The sequence below is a fragment of the Sprattus sprattus genome (genome assembly GCF_963457725.1).
Source record: "Sprattus sprattus genome assembly, chromosome: 1".
In the NCBI taxonomy this organism is placed as follows: Eukaryota; Metazoa; Chordata; class Actinopteri; order Clupeiformes; family Clupeidae; genus Sprattus; species Sprattus sprattus.
The window spans coordinates 51,238,413-51,261,071 of record NC_137920.1 but is presented as its reverse complement, the minus strand read 5'-3'; the positions used below and the strand labels follow the sequence as shown (position 1 = coordinate 51,261,071).

The window sequence follows — 22,659 nt, the reverse complement described above, 5'->3', positions numbered from 1 at the left end:
TGCATTGATATCAAACAATAGACATGCAGGAAACACTGCACCACTCTGTAATTATGACCGCCTCGCGACAGTGGTTTAGTCAGAGTTTTTTTTTTAATGTTTTTTTTTTTTTTTATGTTTGCCGATTTTCTGTCAACGATTCCCGGGACACTGAAGCACCGGGGTGCACAAAATTTGGTGAGCATGTAGGCCCACTAGATTAGCGTGGAACCATTGATTTTCAGTTTTCAGTTTTCAGTTTTCTGTGAATAAGTCGAAAACCGTAGGGCTTAGGAGGACCACATTTTTTTGGTATGTTGGTCTTAAGAGGCCACGTCAACCATTCCACTACCACTTATTTCATGTATAGCGCCACCTAGTTACAAATGAAAAAGCAAAAATGGAGTGTTGTAAAGAAGGTTAATTGTAAGTTGACGAGGTCAGAACGGCACGAAATTGGAGGTGTGGGATCATTATGACGCCTTCTGACTGCACGTTAAGTTTCGTGGAATTCCGTTCACGGGGGGGGGCATGCAATAAATTGATTTATATGGTTGTACACCAACTGGCCTGTAGGTGGCGCGACACAGTTTTCTTCGGATATCCCGAGAACCGTAGGGCCTTGGAGGGCCAAATTGTTGTTGTATGTTTGTGTTAAGGGGCCATGTCAACCCATACCATAACCAGTCATTACATGTATAGCCTCACCTAGTTAAAAATTAAAAAGCAAAAATTAGGTGTTTTAATCGCATATATGTCAAAGTGCTCGAAAATTTACCAAATTTGCCAGGGACATCAAGCCTGTAACCGTCCATCTTCGGTAGAGTTTTTGTCCATGGATGGAGCAAAATGGCTCTGTAGCGCCCCCTAGAACATTGCAAAAAACCCTGCGCATTGGGGTTATTTTGGCGTAGCTTGACGGAATTTGGTACACATCTTCATCATGCTTGGACGCACCAAAACGTCTCTTGACGCCATGGCGGCAGGTCCACAGGAAGTTGGCCATTTTGAGTGGAAGATGTGTTTTGACGGCGTTTGCACACCTCGCATCTGATCGAACTTCTCCGACAGATTTAATGGTAACGCCTTGAATTGTGGTCAGGCTACTCTTCAGCCATGGGCGACTAAAAGTTATATTGGATTTTCTCATTAGTCAGAAGGTGTGGGCGTGGCAGACCTTCAAACTTTGCCAACTTGTTAGTGCTTGCCACAAAACACAAAGTCTATTATAACTCAATCGCATGTATGTCAAAGTGCTCGAAACAATTCCAAATTTGCCAGGGACATCAAGCCTGTAACTGGCCATCTTCGGTAGAGTTTTTGTCCATGGATGGAGCAAAATGGCTCTGTAGCACCCCCTAGAACATTGCAAAAACCCCTGCGCATTGGGGTTATTTTGGCGTAGCTTGACGGAATTTGGTACACGTCTTCATCATGCTTGGACGCACCAAAAAGTCTCTTGACGCCATGGTGACAGGTCCACAGGAAGTCGGCCATTTTGAGTGGAAGATGCGTTTTGACGGCGTTTGCACGCCTCGCATCTGTTCGAACTCCTCCAACAGATTTAATGGTAACGCCTTGAAATGTGGTCAGGTTACTCTTCAGCCATGGGCAACTAAAAGTTATAGAAGATTTTCTCATTAGTCGGAAGGTGTGGGCGTGGCAGACCCTCAAACTTTGCCAACTTGCCAGTGCTTGCCACAAAACACAAAGTCTCTTATAACTCTTGCGTACATTGTTTGATCCAGAGAAAATGTTTGTACATATGCCTGACTGATATCACCTATAGCGCCACCTGTTGGTGGTTGGAAACTTCACTTTGTTTCCACACCTCTTTATGTGACCTGTTTTAACAAACTACATTGCAAAAGAAAAATATACCAAATCAATCCACAAAAAAGTAGTACACAAAACATTACATAACCAAATCATCAAAATCTATCACAAATAATTCCTTTAAAACATAAAAATGAAACACAAACCAATTTACACACACAAAACACACAAAAACACACAAACACAATGACAATCATGACTCATTCTGTGCAAAAACCTACTGAACAGTTCGGCGATCATATTTTGTAACTCTTTGCGTTACATCTAGTTAACATTGTATGTGTCAGACACACGTATGCTGGAACACAGAACCACATACACACACCGGAGAGCACCGTCATCCAGTGGACAGGGGGCCATTCCCCAGAGAGGAAGACCCCTGCAGGGAGGGAGGGAGAGCGAGGGAGGGAGGGAGGGAGCGCATGGTTGAGGCTGGCCTGGAGAGAGGGGGTAATTAAACCAGCTGGGGCCTCTGCTGACACGTCTGAGTCACAACACCTCACACCGAGAGCCCCCTGCAAATACACACACACACACACACACACACACACACAAACACACTGGCCAGACACTCACACCAAGAGCGCCCGCAAATGTACACACACACATTGGGCACAACACCCCACACCGAGAGCACCTGCAAAGCAAATGTACACACACACACACACAAACACACACTGGCCAGACACTCACACCAACAGCACTTGCAAATGTACACACACACATTGGGCACAACACCTCACACCGTGAGAACCCGCAAAGCAAATGCGCACGCACACACACACACACACACTGGCCACAACACCCCACACAGAGAGCACCGGCACTGGCAGCCATGCACACAGCTCTGGCATAAGGAACTTCTGGCGGTAGGTGAAGCTAAGAGAGGGATGAGGGGGGGAGGGAGAGAGAAAAAGGAGGGATCAGTTCCTAATCTGGAAGTCTGTGGTGTCAGGTGGCATTACACTGAAGTGGTGGAAGAGAGGTAGGAAGCAGGAAGACCAGTAGGTAGAAGGTTAATCAATGACTCCGATTAGATTGATTGAGGGAAGCCGGTGAAAGTCAAATCACGAATGGTAAATGAGCCTTGAGATGTGGGTGGGGTAGAGGATTAAAGCTGGAGATTGATGACTGGTGATGGAATCAGTTATGGTATGTAGAGTTCAGTTCAATGAACGAGTAACGATATGTGGACTTCAGTGAAATGCTGGTATATTTGCTCCAGGTGCCATATGATATCAATGAAAACCATTTGGTGTAGGTGTACCTTGACAGATGTTTCCCTGATGGCGCATAGAAAACTGAAACTGTGGTTGACTTTATTGCACTTGGTGTAGCCACCAGCTCTCTACTCCACGTTAAGGCACAAGCAGTTCATTTGCAAGTTCCCCTCCTCTCGTCTCGTTCGTCTGGTCTCTTAGGCTGTGCTCCAGCTATCCTCAGAAGCTGCTGGTGCCGGTGTGGATCACCGATAAGGAGCTGGAGAGCGTGGCCTCCTTTAGGTCCTGGAAAAGAATCCCTGTTGTAGTGTACAGGTAAGGCCACGCACACGCACACACGCACGTCTGTGTACTTAGACGCCAAACATGTCACATGGAGGTTGTCAGTACACCCTGTACCTGGTCATGTCCAGGACTTGGCCAAAATGTTAGGACACATTTAAAGTCATGATGCTTGCAAAATGACATGAATAGATAGTATTTATTAATTAACGGCATAGAAAGCTAACCACAAAAATGTTAACTTTTTTCACTGAAAAAAAAAGAAAAATATGATATTTCCTGTTGACACAACTAATGCAGAAGATAACGAATAACTGTGTTGGAGATCATGGCTGAAGCTTTTACACAGTACTGTATTTGGTCACCTTTCACCAGTGATGCACACATGTTTTGTCTGTTGATGACTAACCACCCTGCTCTCGTCCCTGCGTTCCCCCTGTCCAGGCACCAGAGGAACGGGGCGGTGATCGCCCGCTGCAGCCAGCCGGAGATCAGCTGGTGGGGCTGGAGGAACACTGACGACGAGTACCTGGTCACCTCCATCGCCAAGGCCTGTGGGCTGGACCGTGGCACTCGGGGGGCCGGGGGCCTGGCAGGCAAGGCCAGAGGAGACGGCCCTGACAGCGTCGACAGTGACTTTGGTGAGAGTCTTGCCGCACAGCACATCCCTTGTGTGGATAACTCAATTAGTTCTGTTAATACTGGAAAAAGCCTTCTGCCACTGCCCTTTTTCTACCATTTACTGTATAACTGAGATGCTGTGTGTTTTTAATAGGACAACCCAACAGCAATCCATAGAGATTAAACTCAGGCACACAGGGTTAGACGAGAGAGTCCAAAAGACTATATCGCATGCTTTTAAACACCATCACTAGAAGTGTAACACAGAGGGGCTGTGCTTCTCTGGGCTATTCTGTCACTTCATTCTTCCTCTCCTCTCCTCTCCTCTCCAACACCACAGAGCACAGACCTGTCATCACTGGATGGAGACTAGACACCAATTAAAATCATAAATGTTCTCTACCTGGATGACAATAGCTGCCACAATCAGGATATTATGCTACACTGAGCTGTTTTGAAGGAAATGCCATCTTTAATTAATGAATTGTTAAGATTCACTCTCACATTCTTTCACACACACACACACCATACATCACACTCATGCGCATGAGTGAGAGCGAAGAGAAAGGATCTCCAGTTTGGACCGGATGTATGAGGGTAGGGTGGCAGTGGATCTTTTGTTCGCCACCTTGTTTGCATGTTGGTGACCAAGAATGTGAGGCCTATGGTGGGGATGAACTCCCTTTCTCTCTCTTTCTTTCTTTCTTTCTTTCTTTCTTTCTTTTTCTCGCTCGCTCTCTCTCTCTCACTCACTCACTCACTCACTCACTCCCACTCAATATTCTTCTGTCTTCTCCCTCTGTCTTGAATAGAAATGAGGCTGGTGGTCTTGGCAACAGACAGGCTTCCAGAAATTTCCATGCAGATAGTTGTTTAGCCCAGATAGTGATCCCAGACAGGAAGTTGGCTGGCACTGATGAGCAAAGGAACACAGAGTTTAACTGGAAGCACATTTTAGGAAGCACATCAAAATAACATTTAAATGTGGAGCCCCAAAAACTACTCAATGGGGCTTAGACACAGTTGATGAACACAATACAATGTTGCAAATATATATACAACTGTATAGAGCACAAAACTAGACTGTCGTAATTGTTTTGTGGACGGTACATGTAAAGCACGGATCGATGTCTCCAAAGCAAGTGCTGTCATTCACAGATATCAAACGTAATTCGTGGATAATAAAGTTATCTGTACACATGCATGGAGTCAGGCTAGTCCTAGCAAGCTACCATATAATCCAATGAAGTGGTGGCATACGCGCTAATTGTAACCTACAACTACCGTTTGAAAGCTCAGTTAAGACCTACAATACTATGCATAGTTCGTGTAGCACATTTCAGATCAAACCGAGTCATTATAAACATATAAAAAGTTGTGTAGATAGCTTTATTCATGTAAAATATTCCTCGCTTCAAGCAGCCATTTTTTTTAAAAAATTCCCGAGCTGGTTTCGCTGTGTGCTCTGGGATAGCCCTTGGAGGAGCAAGGTAGCTCTCCGATCAGCTTAAAAACGAGGGCCATACACCACTTAATCTTACCCCTTAAACTTGATCAAATTGGGTATTGAGACACCACTAGCTCTCACATGAACGCGCAACTTCAAGGGTAAGGGGAAAGATAAGGGGTAAGGGGAAGTATTGAGATTGGGCCTAACTCTTACTCCATCCTGAGGTTCCCCTAAGTTAGCTGAAGGAGTAGGCCCATTTAGCGCTAATGCTAATGCTGGCTCAGAATAGACTCCAGAGAGCCGGCCACCGTCCCCCCCTCCCCTTCCCTCCCCCCCCCAATTCAATGACGGTTATTTGCTTTCGTTGAGATGTGTCTGCATCGCCGTGGCGCCAGGAGTGCTGCGCTGGTCGTCAGGAGGCCCTATCGATTTTATCCAGAGGACGGTCTAGGCTAGCACTATCCATCACGCCGCTAATGTTTTCCCTTTTATCTCTCCTCCTCCTCCCTCTCTTCCCTTTCCCATCCCTCGCTCCCTCTCTCAGATTCCTCTTTGACTGTCTGCCCAGGCCCAGATGCTAACGTTGCACCACAGAAGCTGCTGATCCTCGATGCCCGCTCCTACACGGCTGCGGTAGCCAACCGTGCCAAGGGAGGCGGCTGCGAGTGTGAAGGTTGGTACAGACTGGACCGGTGCTGTTAGGAGATGAGTCAACTCCTTGTCATCTTTATCTCACATCATCTCCGCACCGCCGTTTGCTCTTCTCTTTACGACGTCTGACGTCAGCAACTAAAGCGCCCCGTCATAAATGACAGACGCAGGGGTGGGGACACCCCCTCGCTCTCACCCCTAATCTGCCTCACTCGTCATTGGGTACTCTCACACAGGAGATGGTATTATAATAAAGTAATCGCTTTGTCATCTTTAAGCATTCAGCATGCCAGACCTTTGTGCATAATATTGAATCCTTAATAACTTATGATGTGACTTTTATCAAATGAAATGTTAAAACCTCTTCCTCATGCTACTGGGTCTGTGTCTGTGTGTGTGTGTCTCTTCACAGAATACTACCCCAACTGTGAGGTGATGTTCATGGGCATGGCTAACATCCACTCCATCAGGAACAGCTTCCAGGCTCTGCGGGCGGTGTGCAGTCAGATCCCGGACCCCGGCAAGTAAGTGGATCCTGCTGACCTTTCCTGCTGCCCTCCCTCCCTCTACCACCTACCCCAACTGCACAGCTCTCTGCCATAACCCACACAGGGTGATCTCCAGACGAATGTTCCCCTCTCTTCTGATGGCCTTTTCCCAGCTGTCTAGTCGTGTGTTTGTGCAGATTGTGTGGGGGGGGGGGAACTGAATGTGTTTACATATTGTGGTTGCATGTTCAAGCCTGGGGATGCAGTGCAGTGCAGTGCAGTGCAGTGCAGTGCTGTGTGTGTGTGTGTGTGTGTGTGTGTGTGTGTATCTTGCGGCGTTGTTGTCGTGGCTATGTGTGTCTGAGCACGTATCCGGTTGTGTGTTTTGTAAGCTAATTCTCCTCTGTGGCGTTGGGCAGGGATGATGTGATGTCAGCAAAGTAAAGTGATCCTCTCGCTGCCCTTTCCCCGTCCAGTGTTGGTGTCGCACTGCTTTCCAGGTCTAAAATAAGCTCTCCCTGACCCACATAGCCGCGTCACTCCGCCATCTGGGTCACAGGTTCAGCTCTGAACTCTGACTCACGGCTTTAACTCGTGGTTCTTGTAGTCCTCTAGGTAGGAAAGTTTCTGATTGGTCCACTTGGGCGTGTGTCTCTCCCCAGCTGGCTCTCAGCCCTGGAAAGCACCCGTTGGCTGCAGCACCTGTCCGTCATGCTGAAGGCGGCCACTCTGGTATGCTCGGCGGTGGAGAGGGAGGGTCGGCCGGTGCTGGTGCACTGCTCGGACGGCTGGGACAGAACGCCTCAGATAGTCGCTCTCTCCAAGATTCTTCTGGACCCGTTCTACAGGACCATGGAGGTTAAGACTCATCCGACATGTCTTACTATTTCAGCCACTTTGTGCAGTAACTCAACAGTACATTACAGGAAAATAAATGTCATTCTCCTGGCTAAAGCTATTTGGCCAAAGTTATTGCAAGGACACTGAACACAGCAGTATCCTTGCAATATCTTTGGCCAAATAGCTTTAGTCGATGTTTGATTAAATGTTTCAATGCATTAATAGCAACATGCATAAGCCTAATGCACTCCTCCATCTCAATGCAGGGTTTCCAGGTGCTGATAGAGACGGAGTGGCTGGACTTCGGACACAAGTTCGGCGACCGCTGCGGCCACCAGGAGAATGCCGACGACGTGAGCGAACAGTGCCCGGTCTTCCTGCAGTGGCTGGACTGCGTCCACCAGCTGGTCAAGCAGTTCCCGTGCCTGTTTGAGTTCAACGAGGCCTTCCTGGTCAGTCCCACCGCCCCCCAACCCTGCCACCCGAGTTCTCCTCCACTATGCTGTGTCTCAGCATTTAATGGTCCTCATTTTGTCTCATTTATAAATCATACATACATACATATATACATACATACATTTCAGGTATATACATACATTTCAGATATATAGCTTTGTTTCAGATGTTTCTCTCTCGTATGTCTTGTTCGTCTTATTTATAGACCATTATGTCAGTGTTTATTGCATGATGTTCAAGCTTATGTGCTGTTTCTAGTTAGTGTGTAGGAGGGGTCCATTTGTTGAAGGTGTTCTCATGTGTGTGTTAGATGTGTTTGTGGGTATGAGATGTTAATGGATGTGTCTTTGTGTCACGCTAGGTGAAACTGGTCCAGCACACGTACTCGTGTCTCTACGGCACGTTCCTGTGCAACAACGGCCGGGAGAGAGAGGCCCGCAACATCTTCAAGCGCACCTGCTCCGTCTGGTCCCTGCTCCGCACCGGCAACAAGAACTTCCAGAACTTTCTCTACATACCCAGTCATGATATGGTACAGTCCCTGCATATGTAGTGTCTACGTGTTGACTTTTACGCCGTCTTTACTGTTTTTTTTTTTTTTTTTCAAATAACCTGTGCTGCCTTTAAGCTGATAAGTAGAGCTGACAGTTGAGGTTAAAGCCCAAATGCCTTTGATATTTCTGCAAGCCGTGGCGTGATGCCTGAGGTCATGGGGTCAGGCATGGCTATCTGTCTAATAGTTAGCATTCCACTCTGGCACATGATGGAAGGAGCAGCGAAGGCGAACTCCATCACCCCACCGTTTCAATACTTGGGCTCAGTAGGTCACACCAGGTTTAAACCTGTAATGAATGTGACCTTACTGTGGATTAGCCTATGACCCGTAACCTTATTTTCTTTATACCGCATAGCTGATGAGCTTGTGTCCAGACGTGAATTGTTTTTGGTGTCTGCGAGTTGAATATGTAATAGTCGTTGCGTGACATTGAGTGTTGATGTTTTTGTTGTTGTTGTTGTTGTTTTTGGCGTCTGGCCGTGACAGGTGCTGCAGCCGGTGTGTCACACGCGCGCCCTGCAGCTGTGGACAGCCGTCTACCTCCCCTCCTCCTCGCCCTGCACTGCTGCCGAGGACGCCATGGAGATCTACCTGTCCCCCTGCAGCCAGGGCGAGGAGCTCACCTCCCGCTCCCTCGACAGGTGAGGTGTCTGTCTGTCTGTCTGTCTGTCTGTCTGCCTGCGCTCATAGTGAAGCACTTTCCATCCGCTCTGCTTCTCCTGTGTTCACTTCTAGCACTTTCCATCCGCTCTGCTTCTCCTGTGTTCACTTCTAGCACTTTCCATCCGTTCTGCTTCTCCTGTATTCAATTCTAGCACTTTCCATCCGCTCTGCTTCTCCTGTATTCACTTCTAGCCTGGCGAGTCTGGATGTATTAGACCACGCAGTTTGTTTTTCATTTGCTGGACTGTGTTGATTTTTGTCTACTGTGTAAACTCTGTCTGTTGCTGCTAATTAAGGATTTGGTGTTGTATGGATTTCATTTCTCTGTTCTCTCATCTTTAATGTAAATTGGTAGAGAAGAATATTTGAATAGGCAGACAAAAAACATTGAATCACTGAAAGTAAAATAGAGGATGAGATCAGTTTTCCACTTCATAGTTTAAGTAAAGCCTGGTCTCTAGTGGTTATCAGTGGTAGTGCAGCTGAAGGTTCTAGAAGGGAGAAAGCCATGGTTGTTCGCACTGTCAATGTGACTGTGTTGGATTACGCATCATGAAGTAGCTCAAATGCCCGCACCTGTCTGACACTAAAATGTAGTTTTATGACACATAAATATTTGATTTTGTCGCTCATTTGGCTGTTTGCTTGTGTTGTACTCTGTCTTACCTATGCATAAAATGAAGGAATTTAAAATTGACCTTTTTTTTGCAGACTTCCAAAGACACGCTCCATGGACAACCTCGTCTCTGCCTGTGAGAACGGGGTTCCCCTTACACGCACGTCAAGCGACCCCAACCTCAACAAGCACTGCCAGGAGGGCCGTGTGGCCTTGGAGACGGCGGGCAGCCCGGGGGCCTCCCCCACGGAAGTTAGCCTGGAGGACCACACCCCCGACACGGGGCTGGGCAGCGAGGACCCTGACGTGGAGACGTGTGAGGAGACCCCAACCCCGTCACCTCCACTGGCCAATGAGGAGTCCCCTCTGGTCACGAGGGAGGAGCCGTGCTTAACCACGCAGCCTCTGCCCTGTCTGCCTCACCCGCACTCCCTGGGGCAGGACTGCCCTCTGCCCACGCCTGTCTTCTATCAGGCTCTGCCCCGCAGCGCCAGCCCCCCTCTCCCACCCTTGCCCCCGGAGGAGCCACCCTGGACCGCTGAGTCTCACCCGTCTCCTCCTCCTCCTCCTCCTCCTGCCAGCGTGAGCCCTCCTCCCCCCTTCCTCAACGGCTTTCCCCATGCAGACGAGCCTGAAGAGCCTCCTGAAGGGTTCACTGCTGAAGCCACGGAGCTCCTGGCCACAGAAGCGCCGCCTCGCTCCACACTGCTGGAGGACTCCACCGAGACCCTCACCGAGCAGAGCGCCATCCCGCCACATCAGCCTCTGCTGCAGAGGGCCAGCTCAGGTGAGCCCCAGGCCCTAACACCGGCCCAGGCCCAGGGTTGCTCTCGAGAGGAAGGGAGAAGGACTGAGGGCACGTGTAGGGGGGAGCTGGTGCCTGTGGGTGAGCGGGGGATGCCGGAGTGCGCCCGCACAGCCCGGCGGCTGGTCTCCCAGAGCCAGCTGAGCGACTTCACGCTGCTGGGCTCGCCGTGGGGCAGTGTGCAGGGCCTGGTGCAGTCGGCCTGCGGAGGAGCCCTGCAGCAGGGGGACTACCAGGGCCGTCGGCTGGCCAGCAAGATACTGCGTGCCCAGGGAGCCAGCAGCGCCACCGCCGCCAACGGACACTGCTGCCGCCGGGACCGAGACCGGGATGCTTCAGCGTTTTCGTCCGCGGTGACTGGCTTTGGCAACGGCGCCGCGTCCTCCGGCTGGCTGTCGGCAGTGAAGAGCTCTGGCTACGCCGCGCTGTGCGCCTCCTCGGCCTCCTCCGGGCCGTACGTGCGACAGCTCCTGGCCGCCGCGCAGTCCTCGCCCTCGACCAGCTCCACGTCCCCCCCGCCCCCGGCGCCCCTGCCGCCCCAGGCCCCCGCCTACCTGGACGACGACGGCCTCCCGGTGGCGCTGGACGCGGTGCAGCAGCGGCTGCGGCAGATCGAGGCCACCTACAAGCAGGAGGTGGAAGTGCTGCGCCGGCAGGTCAGGCAGCTGCAGATGCGGCTGGAGAGCAAGCAGTACTGCACACCGCCCTCCGAGCCCGACATGGACTACGAGGACGACATTGTGAGTGTCTCTGTCTCTGTCTCTGTCTCTCTTGCACGCTCTGGCAGTGTTCTCATTTCATTCATACAGTCATTCCGATTGTTACCTACACATTACGTACATGTTATATGAAATACCAGCAATTTTACAGCAGTTAGTTAGTGCAGCTCACAGAATAAGTGCATACTACATCTGACAGTGCAGCCTAATCTCACATTGGGAAGGAGCACTGGGTAGGTGTGTCGGCACATTGCTGAACGTTACTGTGTTATATGAAGGTAATGTTATATGAAGGTAATGTGCTTAGCTGACCTGTGTGTGTGTGTGTTGTCAGACGTGCCTGAGGGAGTCGAACGACAGCACAGAGGAGGACTCCCTGTCTGACCACAGTGAGGACCGCTTCAGCGAGGGCAGCTGGGATCGCATCGAGCGGAAGGACACAGAGGTCAGCGTCCCTCATAGCCTTCTGCAGGTTTCTCGCTCTCTTTCCGCACCTCTCCCCCTCACACACATCCAAACCGCCACAATACACACCGCTGCTTTCTCCTCTACTGTAAGGATGTGCTGCATCTGATATCCTGTGTCTGTGTGTCTGTGTCTGTGTCTGTGTCTGTGTGTGTCTGTGTGTGTCTGTCTCTGTGTGTGTCACTGACTTGTATATTTACGAGTATATGTTTGGGTCTGCACAGGTTACTCGATGGGTTCCCGATCATATGGCCTCCCATTGCTTTAACTGTGACACTGAGTTCTGGATTGCCAAGAGACGCCATCACTGCAGGTGGGTCCCTCTCATGCTGACCGGCCTCAGTGGCAGCCCCCTTCTCATTGGCTCCTTCATCTCATCACCGTAGAGCCGTTAAGATGACACATACTTCCGATTGGTGGAAAGAAAGTCATGTAAGAAACTGGAGTGGTTTCTGAAATGTCGACCCTGTCGTTGTTGTTGTCTTTCAGGAACTGCGGAAACGTGTTCTGCAAAGACTGCTGCCACCTGAAGCTGCCCATTCCGGACCAGCAGCTCTACGACGCGGTCCTGGTGTGCAACACTTGCCATGACCTGCTGCTGGAATCGCGCACGCGAGAGATCCGCAACCAGCAGCTGAAGAAGGCCATCACCACCGCCTCCAGCTGAGAGCCTCCTGCCCCGCTCTGCCCAGCCTACCTACCCCACCCCACCCTGCTCTGGCCTGGTGCAGTTGACCTGGCACAACTCAGCATTGGTTGGGCACCTGACATGCGTTTGACCACTTTGTCTGAGGAGCCTAGTTGCCCCCACCACCCAATGACCCCCCCACCCTTAAACCATTCTCACGAGTGATGATGATGACGATGATGATGAGGAGGAGGTGGTGAAGGAGAAGAAGAAGAACTTGAAGTTCTTTGAGGGTTGGACTTGATGTATGGTGGACCTTGACTGAAAAGGCTGGAAAGAGAAAGAGAAAGAGAGTTTGAGATGGGTGAACAGGTGGGGAGGGTTGTTTTTAATGAAATGCCGGTTATTGTTGTGAAGCCCCCACTATGGTAGACCGCATCTCCGGGGCCAGGAGGTTGCAGTGTCCTGCTGGCCTCTAGCCCTCAGCGTGTGGGGAGGGCTGTTCCTTAGAGCTCCCTCTGCTGGTGGGGCTGCCTTCAGCTTGGAACTGGAGCTCCCCTTGTTCCAGCACCCTCATAACCTGGACATCAGTAGCACCATGACCTGCCCCACTGCTTGCGCTCACACACACACACACACACACACACACACACACACACACACACACACACACACACACACACCTCTGAGGACAATCTCTCTCATCCCCTGTAGTTGGAAACTTTGAAGCCTTTCGTGCGTCATACTGGAGGCGTATCTATTTAAAGAAAAAAAAAAGAAAATGCTGCTAAAGTATTGAAAAATCTAATTTTGTTATTCTTATTATTTTGTGCACTACAAGTTTGTTGTATATTTGAGGGAGTTTGAGACCAAACCCAAAACAAAAGGGATACATCTGCTGTTGACTTGCTGTTGTATGTGTTTGTGGGCTCTGCAATGCTTGAATGTAATGTTTGTGATTGGGAGTGTGAGTTATTGGGGGGTTACTGAAAGGCTCAATCATTAATATTCACATGCATTTGGTGAGTTGCGTGTTTGTCCGTTTCTGCAGTTTGCCTTTACTATTGGGTAAAAAAAAAAGAAAAAAGGTTATGCACAGGTAACACTTAGCCGTCTCTTTATTAATGTTAAGCAAAATTTCAAACAGTTTGTCAAAGGTGTAATACTCCAATGCAGCAGGTCCCGTGGGGGTCCGGTTTGGACCGAGGGTGAGCAGACCACACAGAAAATCACAAAAACTCAAGACGACGTCGTCACGTTTTCCAGTTCCAATGTTTGCTAACGTCAAGTTAGCCAAGTGGCTTTCTGTAATGTATTCAGAAGGTTAAGGTATAAGCCCACATACTTTTGCACGAGGGGATGTTTGTGAGAGATTTTTCGTACGTCCTTGTTTGGCTTCGTCTGCTGTCTCCGAGTGCGATATGTCATGACAGTGTCATTACGCACTCAATATCACTATGAATTTCAGTTACTTCCTTTAAAAAACACATTGGTGTACGTGTTGTTGAATGGTGTTCCTTGAAAAAAAAAATATTACATAGTGCCATCTTTTGTTTTGTTTTTTAAAGCCTTTTTCTCATGGACTACACCTGGTTACTAATTGGTAACTACTCGATATGTTAATGGTACAAACATAGCTAGCTGCTTAACAATGAGAAAATTACTTTGTAGGTTCAACAGGGCTATCTGTTGGGTCATGGAGTCATGATATTCACTGAAAGATGACAGTAGGATGGCGAATCCTAATGATTCAAAAGTTACCTATTGTTTTCTATCTTTCTTTGTACTGGTGTCAATGAAGGAGCGATCAGATAAATGAAAGAAAGAAAAAAGGTCCCAGAAATGTAACATAGCTCTCTGATCTAGTGGCTAAAATGTGTCACTTAGTCAATAATTGTTTTCAGGAAATGCACTGTACAAGTTAAATCCCATGGGGTAAATAAAGTATATATCTGTATCATCTGCCTGAGGTGGCAGTCTGCTCCATCTACTCTGATTCTGTGTCTGTGTCCATCGCACCAATTTGAAAGGACCTACCAAAAGTGTCATCATATCGCTTAAGAACTTTTATGAAAAACCACCACCATCTTGTCATTTCAGAGAGCAACATGGACTCGTGGACAAAGTAATCACACTCTACAAAGATCAGGAGGAGCCCATGAGGGTGATTGACAGCTATCATTAACCCCACTTCCACATTACCTCATCACCTGTCTTACCTCTCCTGCTATATCTTGCACCCTGGTGTAGCTAAGCATCCCACTGCCTCCCCATTGTCCTCCAGTTCACTAGCAGCTCTTAGCTGGCATTACCCGGCCTTATCCATAGGTGCACGTCTGTGGATACTGCATCAGAGATCTCTGCTGTAGGCGTCCCAGGACCACAGGCTGCTCCAGCAACGTGGTTATTAGCGTTCCAAATAAAGCCTCCAGGTGGGCAAGAGAGTTAAACCTCAATAGCCAGACTAGCTGAGCCATGGCACTCATTACAGATCCATGTGGTCATATGAGAGCTTTCTGCACAACAGACGCAGCATCCTCTGTCTGAATCCCCATTGTGAAAGACCTTCAAGAAGTCCCTCAACACTTCTTTACATGGTGGTATCAAGGTGAAGCTAGCTTGTTTTGAGATGAGGTTTGATATGTTCCGCGAGTCAGGTGTGGAAATGCCAGTGTGAAAGTCTAGAGCGAACCTCCATGAGTGAATCAGCAACTTTTTGAGTGGCAGCCACAGTCCATGCTTAGCACTCTCAGGAGTGGTTGCAGGGTCACAATTGATAGTTTTCAGTCACATGACTTCAACAGTTAGCTGGCGGGCAAAAAGAACTGCGAAAATGGCGACAAACAGTGTCGAGCAGTGCCGCCTACTCAACTATGATCGCCATCAACCACTGACCATACAACTATAGCCAGACAGAGATATTTAGAAACTATTTATTTTAGGGGTTTTTTTTAGGAACTTCTGATACATTTACTGAATCCGCCCTGACATTTCTATTTCTTTAACCTCAACGAAGTCCCTGCCGGGGCTCCAGTGCCGAGATATTTACATCTATCTAATAGAAAAGCAGTCCCCTACACATCTTAAAAACTGAAAGCCTACAAAAGCAGATAGTTATTTTATTTTCAGAAGTGGATGGGTTCACAACAATGTCGTGTTAGCAGGAGCACTACTTTACACACAGCAGGAGTCCAACAGTGCAACAACAGAAAAGTAGACGAGACGAGTTTTACTCTTCAGCCTCAAGGCGTATTTATTTTTATAGTGGATAACTAAACTGCTCTTCCAGCCTTCATGTTGGGAGCGGGCCAAGAGAATGATCAAGTCCAGAACATTCATATTTATAGGGGGCATGACATCACAATCATATGATATCACATCTCTAATCAAACTGATAACACCCCCTTGTGGTGTGGAACAGATATTATACAGTACAGAATACATCACAGTCAATCATACATACTTATGTCAACACTTTGCGTTACGTCTAGTTCTCTTCATGCCCACATGGTGGCCTACGACACAGTATTACGTCGAAGAAACGAATGGTTTATTCTGCTGCAGTGCAGTCACTTGTACCAGGTAAATGTGACATCACTGGTAAAAAAAAATGTAAACAGAAAACATCCTTAAGACGATATCGAAAGAAAAAAAGGCCTGTCCTTGAACGGAGATTTTTTTTGCCAGTATAGCTCAACTCCATAATTTGACCAGCAGAGAGCACTGTCTGACCTTTGAACCAAAAACTTGATTTCCCGTTTTGGCTTTAAAAAAGAAAAACTCATTTTTTGCCTTTCCGTTGGTATTAAAACTGAAAATAATCATGGAATAAATAATAAAATAATTTGGAAAACGGAACAAAACACAAAAAGATACCAATACACTGTTTTCCTATGTCTATGGTCAATATCCAGTTTTGTTTGTTTGTGCTTAGCTGACCTGTGTGTGTGTGTGTGTGTGTGTGTGTGTGTGTGTGTGTGTTGTCAGACGTGCCTGAGGGAGTCGAACGACAGCACAGAGGAGGACTCCCTGTCTGACCACAGTGAGGACCGCTTCAGCGAGGGCAGCTGGGATCGCATCGAGCGGAAGGACACAGAGGTCAGCGTCCCTCATAGCCTTCTGCAGGTTTCTCGCTCTCTTTCCGCACCTCTCCCCCTCACACACATCCAAACCGCCACAATACACACCGCTGCTTTCTCCTCTACTGTAAGGATGTGCTGCATCTGATATCCTGTGTTTGTCTGTGTGTGTGTGTGTGTGTCACTGACTTGTATATTTACGAGTATATGTTTGGGTCTGCACAGGTTACTCGATGGGTTCCCGATCATATGGCCTCCCATTGCTTTAACTGTGACACTGAGTTCTGGATTGCCAAGAGACGCCATCACTGCAGGTGGGTCCCTCTCATGCTGACCGGCCTCAGTGGCAGCCCCCTTCTCATTGGCTCCTTCATCTCATCACCGTAGAGCCGTTAAGATGACACATACTTCCGATTGGTGGAAAGAAAGTCATGTAAGAAACTGGAGTGGTTTCTGAAATGTCGACCCTGTCGTTGTTGTTGTCTTTCAGGAACTGCGGAAACGTGTTCTGCAAAGACTGCTGCCACCTGAAGCTGCCCATTCCGGACCAGCAGCTCTACGACGCGGTCCTGGTGTGCAACACATGCCACGACCTGCTGCTGGAGTCGCGCACGCGAGAGATCCGCAACCAGCAGCTGAAGAAGGCCATCGCCACCGCCTCCAGCTGAGAGCCTCCTGCCCCGCTCTGCCCAGCCTACCTACCCCACCCCACCCTGCTCTGGCCTGGTGCAGTTGACCTGGCACAACTCAGCATTGGTTGGGCACCTGACATGCGTTTGACCACTTTGTCTGAGGAGCCTAGTTGCCCCCACCACCCAATGACCCCCCCACCCTTAAACCATTCTCACGAGTGATGATGACGATGATGATGAGGAGGAGGTGGTGGAGGAGAAGAAGAAGAACTTGAAGTTCTTTGAGGGTTGGACTTGATGTATGGTGGACCTTGACTGAAAAGGCTGGAAAGAGAAAGAGAAAGAGAGTTTGAGATGGGTGAACAGGTGGGGAGGGTTGTTTTTAATGAAATGCCGGTTATTGTTGTGAAGCCCCCACTATGGTAGACCGCATCTCCGGGGCCAGGAGGTTGCAGTGTCCTGCTGGCCTCTAGCCCTCAGCGTGTGGGGAGGGCTGTTCCTTAGAGCTCCCTCTGCTGGTGGGGCTGCCTTCAGCTTGGAACTGGAGCCTGCCCCACTGTTTGCGCTCACACACACACACACACACACACACACACACACCTCTGAGGACAATCTCTCTCATCCCCTGTAGTTGGAAACTTTGAAGCCTTTCGTGCGTCATACTGGAGGCGTATCTATTTAAAGAAAAAAAAAAAGAAAATGCTGCTAAAGTATTGAAAAATCTAATTTTGTTATTCTTATTATTTTGTGCACTACAAGTTTGTTGTATATTTGAGGGAATTTGAGACCAAACCCAAAACAAAAGGGATACATCTGCTGTTGACTTGCTGTTGTATGTGTTTGTGGGCTCTGCAATGCTTGAATGTAATGTTTGTGATTGGGAGTGTGAGTTATTGGGGGGTTACTGAAAGGCTCAATCATTAATATTCACATGCATTTGGTGAGTTGCGTGTTTGTCCGTTTCTGCAGTTTGCCTTTACTATTGGGTAAAAAAAAAAAAAAAAAAAGGTTATGCACAGGTAACACAATTTCAAACAGTTTGTGTAAGAGGTTTGCTCCTCCCAGAATCAAAGGTGTAATACTCCAATGCAGCAGGTCCCGTGGGGGTCCGGTTTGGACCGAGGGTGAGCAGACCACACAGAAAATCACAAAAACTCAAGACGACGTCGTCACGTTTTCCAGTTCCAATGTTTGCTAACGTCAAGTTAGCCAAGTGGCTTTCTGTAATGTATTCAGAAGGTTAAGGTATAAGCCCACATACTTTTGCACGAGGGGATGTTTGTGAGAGATTTTTCGTACGTCCTTGTTTGGCTTCGTCTGCTGTCTCCGAGTGCGATATGTTATGACAGTGTCATCACGCACTCAATATCACTATGAATTTCAGTTACTTCCTTTAAAAAACACATTGGTGTACGTGTTGTTGAATGGTGTTCCTTGAAAAAAAAAATATTATATAGTGCCATCTTTTGTTTTGTTTTTTAAAGCCTTTTTCTCATGGACTACACCTGGTTACTAATTGGTAACTACTCGATATGTTAATGGTACAAACATAGCTAGCTGCTTAACAATGAGAAAATTACTTTGTAGGTTCAACAGGGCTATCTGTTGGGTCATGGAGTCATGATATTCACTGAAAGATGACAGTAGGATGGCGAATCCTAATGATTCAAAAGTTACCTATTGTTTTCTATCTTTCTTTGTACTGGTGTCAATGAAGGAGCGATCAGATAAATGAAAGAAAGAAAAAAGGTCCCAGAAATGTAACATAGCTCTCTGATCTAGTGGCTAAAATGTGTCACTTAGTCAATAATTGTTTTCAGGAAATGCACTGTACAAGTTAAATCCCATGGGGTAAATAAAGTATATATCTGTATCATCTGCCTGAGGTGGCAGTCTGCTCCATCTACTCTGATTCTGTGTCTGTGTCCATCGCACCAATTTGAAAGGACCTACCAAAAGTGTCATCATATCGCTTAAGAACTTTTATGAAAAACCACCACCATCTTGTCATTTCAGAGAGCAACATGGACTCGTGGACAAAGTAATCACACTCTACAAAGATCAGGAGGAGCCCATGAGGGTGATTGACAGCTATCATTAACCCCACTTCCACATTACCTCATCACCTGTCTTACCTCTCCTGCTATATCTTGCACCCTGGTGTAGCTAAGCATCCCACTGCCTCCCCATTGTCCTCCAGTTCACTAGCAGCTCTTAGCTGGCATTACCCGGCCTTATCCATAGGTGCACGTCTGTGGATACTACATCAGAGATCTCTGCTGTAGGCGTCCCAGGACCACAGGCTGCTCCAGCAACGTGGTTATTAGCGTTCCAAATAAAGCCTCCAGGTGGGCAAGAGAGTTAAACCTCAATAGCCAGACTAGCTGAGCCATGGCACTCATTACAGATCCATGTGGTCATATGAGAGCTTTCTGCACAACAGACGCAGCATCCTCTGTCTGAATCCCCATTGTGAAAGACCTTCAAGAAGTCCCTCAACACTTCTTTTCATGGTGGTATCAAGGTGAAGCTAGCTTGTTTTGAGATGAGGTTTGATATGTTCCGCGAGTCAGGTGTGGAAATGCCAGTGTGAAAGTCTAGAGCGAACCTCCATGAGTGAATCAGCAACTTTTTGAGTGGCAGCCACAGTCCATGCTTAGCACTCTCAGGAGTGGTTGCAGGGTCACAATTGATAGTTTTCAGTCACATGACTTCAACAGTTAGCTGGCGGGCAAAAAGAACTGCGAAAATGGCGACAAACAGTTTCAAGCAGTGCCGCCTACTCAACTATGATCGCCATCAACCACTGACCATACAACTATAGCCAGACAGAGATATTTAGAAACTATTTATTTTAGGGTTTTTTTTTTAGGAACTTCTGATACATTTACTGAATCCGCCCTGACATTTCTATTTCTTTAACCTCAACGAAGTCCCTGCCGGGGCTCCAGTGCCGAGATATTTACATCTATCTAATAGAAAAGCAGTCCCCTACACATCTTAAAAACTGAAAGCCTACAAAAGCACAGATAGTTATTTTATTTTCAGAAGTGGATGGGTTCACAACAATGTCGTGTTAGCAGGAGCACTACTTTACACACAGCAGGAGTCCAACAGTGCAACAACAGAAAAGTAGACGAGACGAGTTTTACTCTTCAGCCTCAAGGCGTATTTATTTTTATAGTGGATAACTAAACTGCTCTTCCAGCCTTCATGTTGGGAGCGGGCCAAGAGAATGATCAAGTCCAGAACATTCATATTTATAGGGGGCATGACATCACAATCATATGATATCACATCTCTAATCAAACTGATAACACCCCCTTGTGGTGTGGAACAGATATTATACAGTACAGAATACATCACAGTCAATCATACATACTTATGTCAACACTTTGCGTTACGTCTAGTTCTCTTCATGCCCACATGGTGGCCTACGACACAGTATTACGTCGAAGAAACGAATGGTTTATTCTGCTGCAGTGCAGTCACTTGTACCAGGTAAATGTGACATCACTGGTAAAAAAAAATGTAAACAGAAAACATCCTTAAGACGATATCGAAAGAAAAAAAGGCCTGTCCTTGAACGGAGATTTTTTTTGCCAGTATAGCTCAACTCCATAATTTGACCAGCAGAGAGCACTGTCTGACCTTTGAACCAAAAACTTGATTTCCCGTTTTGGCTTTAAAAAAGAAAAACTCATTTTTTGCCTTTCCGTTGGTATTAAAACTGAAAATAATCATGGAATAAATAATAAAATAATTTGGAAAACGGAACAAAACACAAAAAGATACCAATACACTGTTTTCCTATGTCTATGGTCAATATCCAGTTTTGTTTGTTTGTGCTTAGCTGACCTGTGTGTGTGTGTGTGTGTGTGTGTGTGTGTGTGTGTGTGTTGTCAGACGTGCCTGAGGGAGTCGAACGACAGCACAGAGGAGGACTCCCTGTCTGACCACAGTGAGGACCGCTTCAGCGAGGGCAGCTGGGATCGCATCGAGCGGAAGGACACAGAGGTCAGCGTCCCTCATAGCCTTCTGCAGGTTTCTCGCTCTCTTTCCGCACCTCTCCCCCTCACACACATCCAAACCGCCACAATACACACCGCTGCTTTCTCCTCTACTGTAAGGATGTGCTGCATCTGATATCCTGTGTTTGTCTGTGTGTGTGTGTGTGTGTCACTGACTTGTATATTTACGAGTATATGTTTGGGTCTGCACAGGTTACTCGATGGGTTCCCGATCATATGGCCTCCCATTGCTTTAACTGTGACACTGAGTTCTGGATTGCCAAGAGACGCCATCACTGCAGGTGGGTCCCTCTCATGCTGACCGGCCTCAGTGGCAGCCCCCTTCTCATTGGCTCCTTCATCTCATCACCGTAGAGCCGTTAAGATGACACATACTTCCGATTGGTGGAAAGAAAGTCATGTAAGAAACTGGAGTGGTTTCTGAAATGTCGACCCTGTCGTTGTTGTTGTCTTTCAGGAACTGCGGAAACGTGTTCTGCAAAGACTGCTGCCACCTGAAGCTGCCCATTCCGGACCAGCAGCTCTACGACGCGGTCCTGGTGTGCAACACATGCCACGACCTGCTGCTGGAGTCGCGCACGCGAGAGATCCGCAACCAGCAGCTGAAGAAGGCCATCGCCACCGCCTCCAGCTGAGAGCCTCCTGCCCCGCTCTGCCCAGCCTACCTACCCCACCCCACCCTGCTCTGGCCTGGTGCAGTTGACCTGGCACAACTCAGCATTGGTTGGGCACCTGACATGCGTTTGACCACTTTGTCTGAGGAGCCTAGTTGCCCCCACCACCCAATGACCCCCCCACCCTTAAACCATTCTCACGAGTGATGATGACGATGATGATGAGGAGGAGGTGGTGGAGGAGAAGAAGAAGAACTTGAAGTTCTTTGAGGGTTGGACTTGATGTATGGTGGACCTTGACTGAAAAGGCTGGAAAGAGAAAGAGAAAGAGAGTTTGAGATGGGTGAACAGGTGGGGAGGGTTGTTTTTAATGAAATGCCGGTTATTGTTGTGAAGCCCCCACTATGGTAGACCGCATCTCCGGGGCCAGGAGGTTGCAGTGTCCTGCTGGCCTCTAGCCCTCAGCGTGTGGGGAGGGCTGTTCCTTAGAGCTCCCTCTGCTGGTGGGGCTGCCTTCAGCTTGGAACTGGAGCCTGCCCCACTGTTTGCGCTCACACACACACACACACACACACACACACACACCTCTGAGGACAATCTCTCTCATCCCCTGTAGTTGGAAACTTTGAAGCCTTTCGTGCGTCATACTGGAGGCGTATCTATTTAAAGAAAAAAAAAAAGAAAATGCTGCTAAAGTATTGAAAAATCTAATTTTGTTATTCTTATTATTTTGTGCACTACAAGTTTGTTGTATATTTGAGGGAATTTGAGACCAAACCCAAAACAAAAGGGATACATCTGCTGTTGACTTGCTGTTGTATGTGTTTGTGGGCTCTGCAATGCTTGAATGTAATGTTTGTGATTGGGAGTGTGAGTTATTGGGGGGTTACTGAAAGGCTCAATCATTAATATTCACATGCATTTGGTGAGTTGCGTGTTTGTCCGTTTCTGCAGTTTGCCTTTACTATTGGGTAAAAAAAAAAAAAAAAAAAGGTTATGCACAGGTAACACAATTTCAAACAGTTTGT

The 22,659-nt window shown here is 47.7% G+C and overlaps 2 protein-coding genes and 1 long non-coding RNA gene across 5 annotated transcripts in view; all 3 read left to right on the top strand.

Moving 5' to 3' along the window:
• Positions 1-14,261, top strand: part of mtmr4 (myotubularin related protein 4) — a 66,481-nt gene extending 52,220 nt beyond the window's left edge. For both annotated transcript variants that reach the window (XM_080839464.1, XM_080839463.1), the window contains 12 exons: positions 3,237-3,350; positions 3,762-3,958; positions 5,933-6,061; positions 6,452-6,563; positions 7,190-7,385; positions 7,634-7,819; positions 8,185-8,355; positions 8,866-9,020; positions 9,754-11,203; positions 11,517-11,654; positions 11,872-11,960; positions 12,137-14,261. In XM_080839464.1, coding sequence (XP_080695590.1) covers positions 3,237-3,350; positions 3,762-3,958; positions 5,933-6,061; positions 6,452-6,563; positions 7,190-7,385; positions 7,634-7,819; positions 8,185-8,355; positions 8,866-9,020; positions 9,754-11,203; positions 11,517-11,654; positions 11,872-11,960; positions 12,137-12,314 — 3,115 coding nt within the window. In that variant the 3' untranslated portion in view covers positions 12,315-14,261. The remainder of the gene's footprint in view (positions 1-3,236; positions 3,351-3,761; positions 3,959-5,932; positions 6,062-6,451; positions 6,564-7,189; positions 7,386-7,633; positions 7,820-8,184; positions 8,356-8,865; positions 9,021-9,753; positions 11,204-11,516; positions 11,655-11,871; positions 11,961-12,136) is intronic.
• A 1,521-nt stretch (positions 14,262-15,782) lies between these two features.
• Positions 15,783-17,022, top strand: LOC308370204 (phosphatidylinositol-3,5-bisphosphate 3-phosphatase MTMR4-like; the record flags this gene model as incomplete). The annotated part of the gene is made up of 4 exons (XM_080844817.1): positions 15,783-15,857; positions 16,263-16,373; positions 16,580-16,668; positions 16,845-17,022. 4 exons carry the CDS (start codon positions 15,783-15,785, stop codon positions 17,020-17,022), a joined length of 453 nt encoding a protein of 150 aa, XP_080700943.1.
• Positions 17,023-20,892: 3,870 nt separating this feature from the next.
• LOC308377249 lies at positions 20,893-21,566 on the top strand. 2 transcript variants are annotated; one of them, XR_013968928.1, is made up of 3 exons: positions 20,893-21,003; positions 21,210-21,298; positions 21,475-21,566. It is a non-coding gene; the product is annotated as an uncharacterized lncRNA (long non-coding RNA). The 2 variants fall into 2 exon arrangements; XR_013968929.1 differs by having other exon boundaries at positions 20,902-21,030.
• The last annotated feature ends 1,093 nt before the right edge of the window (positions 21,567-22,659 follow it).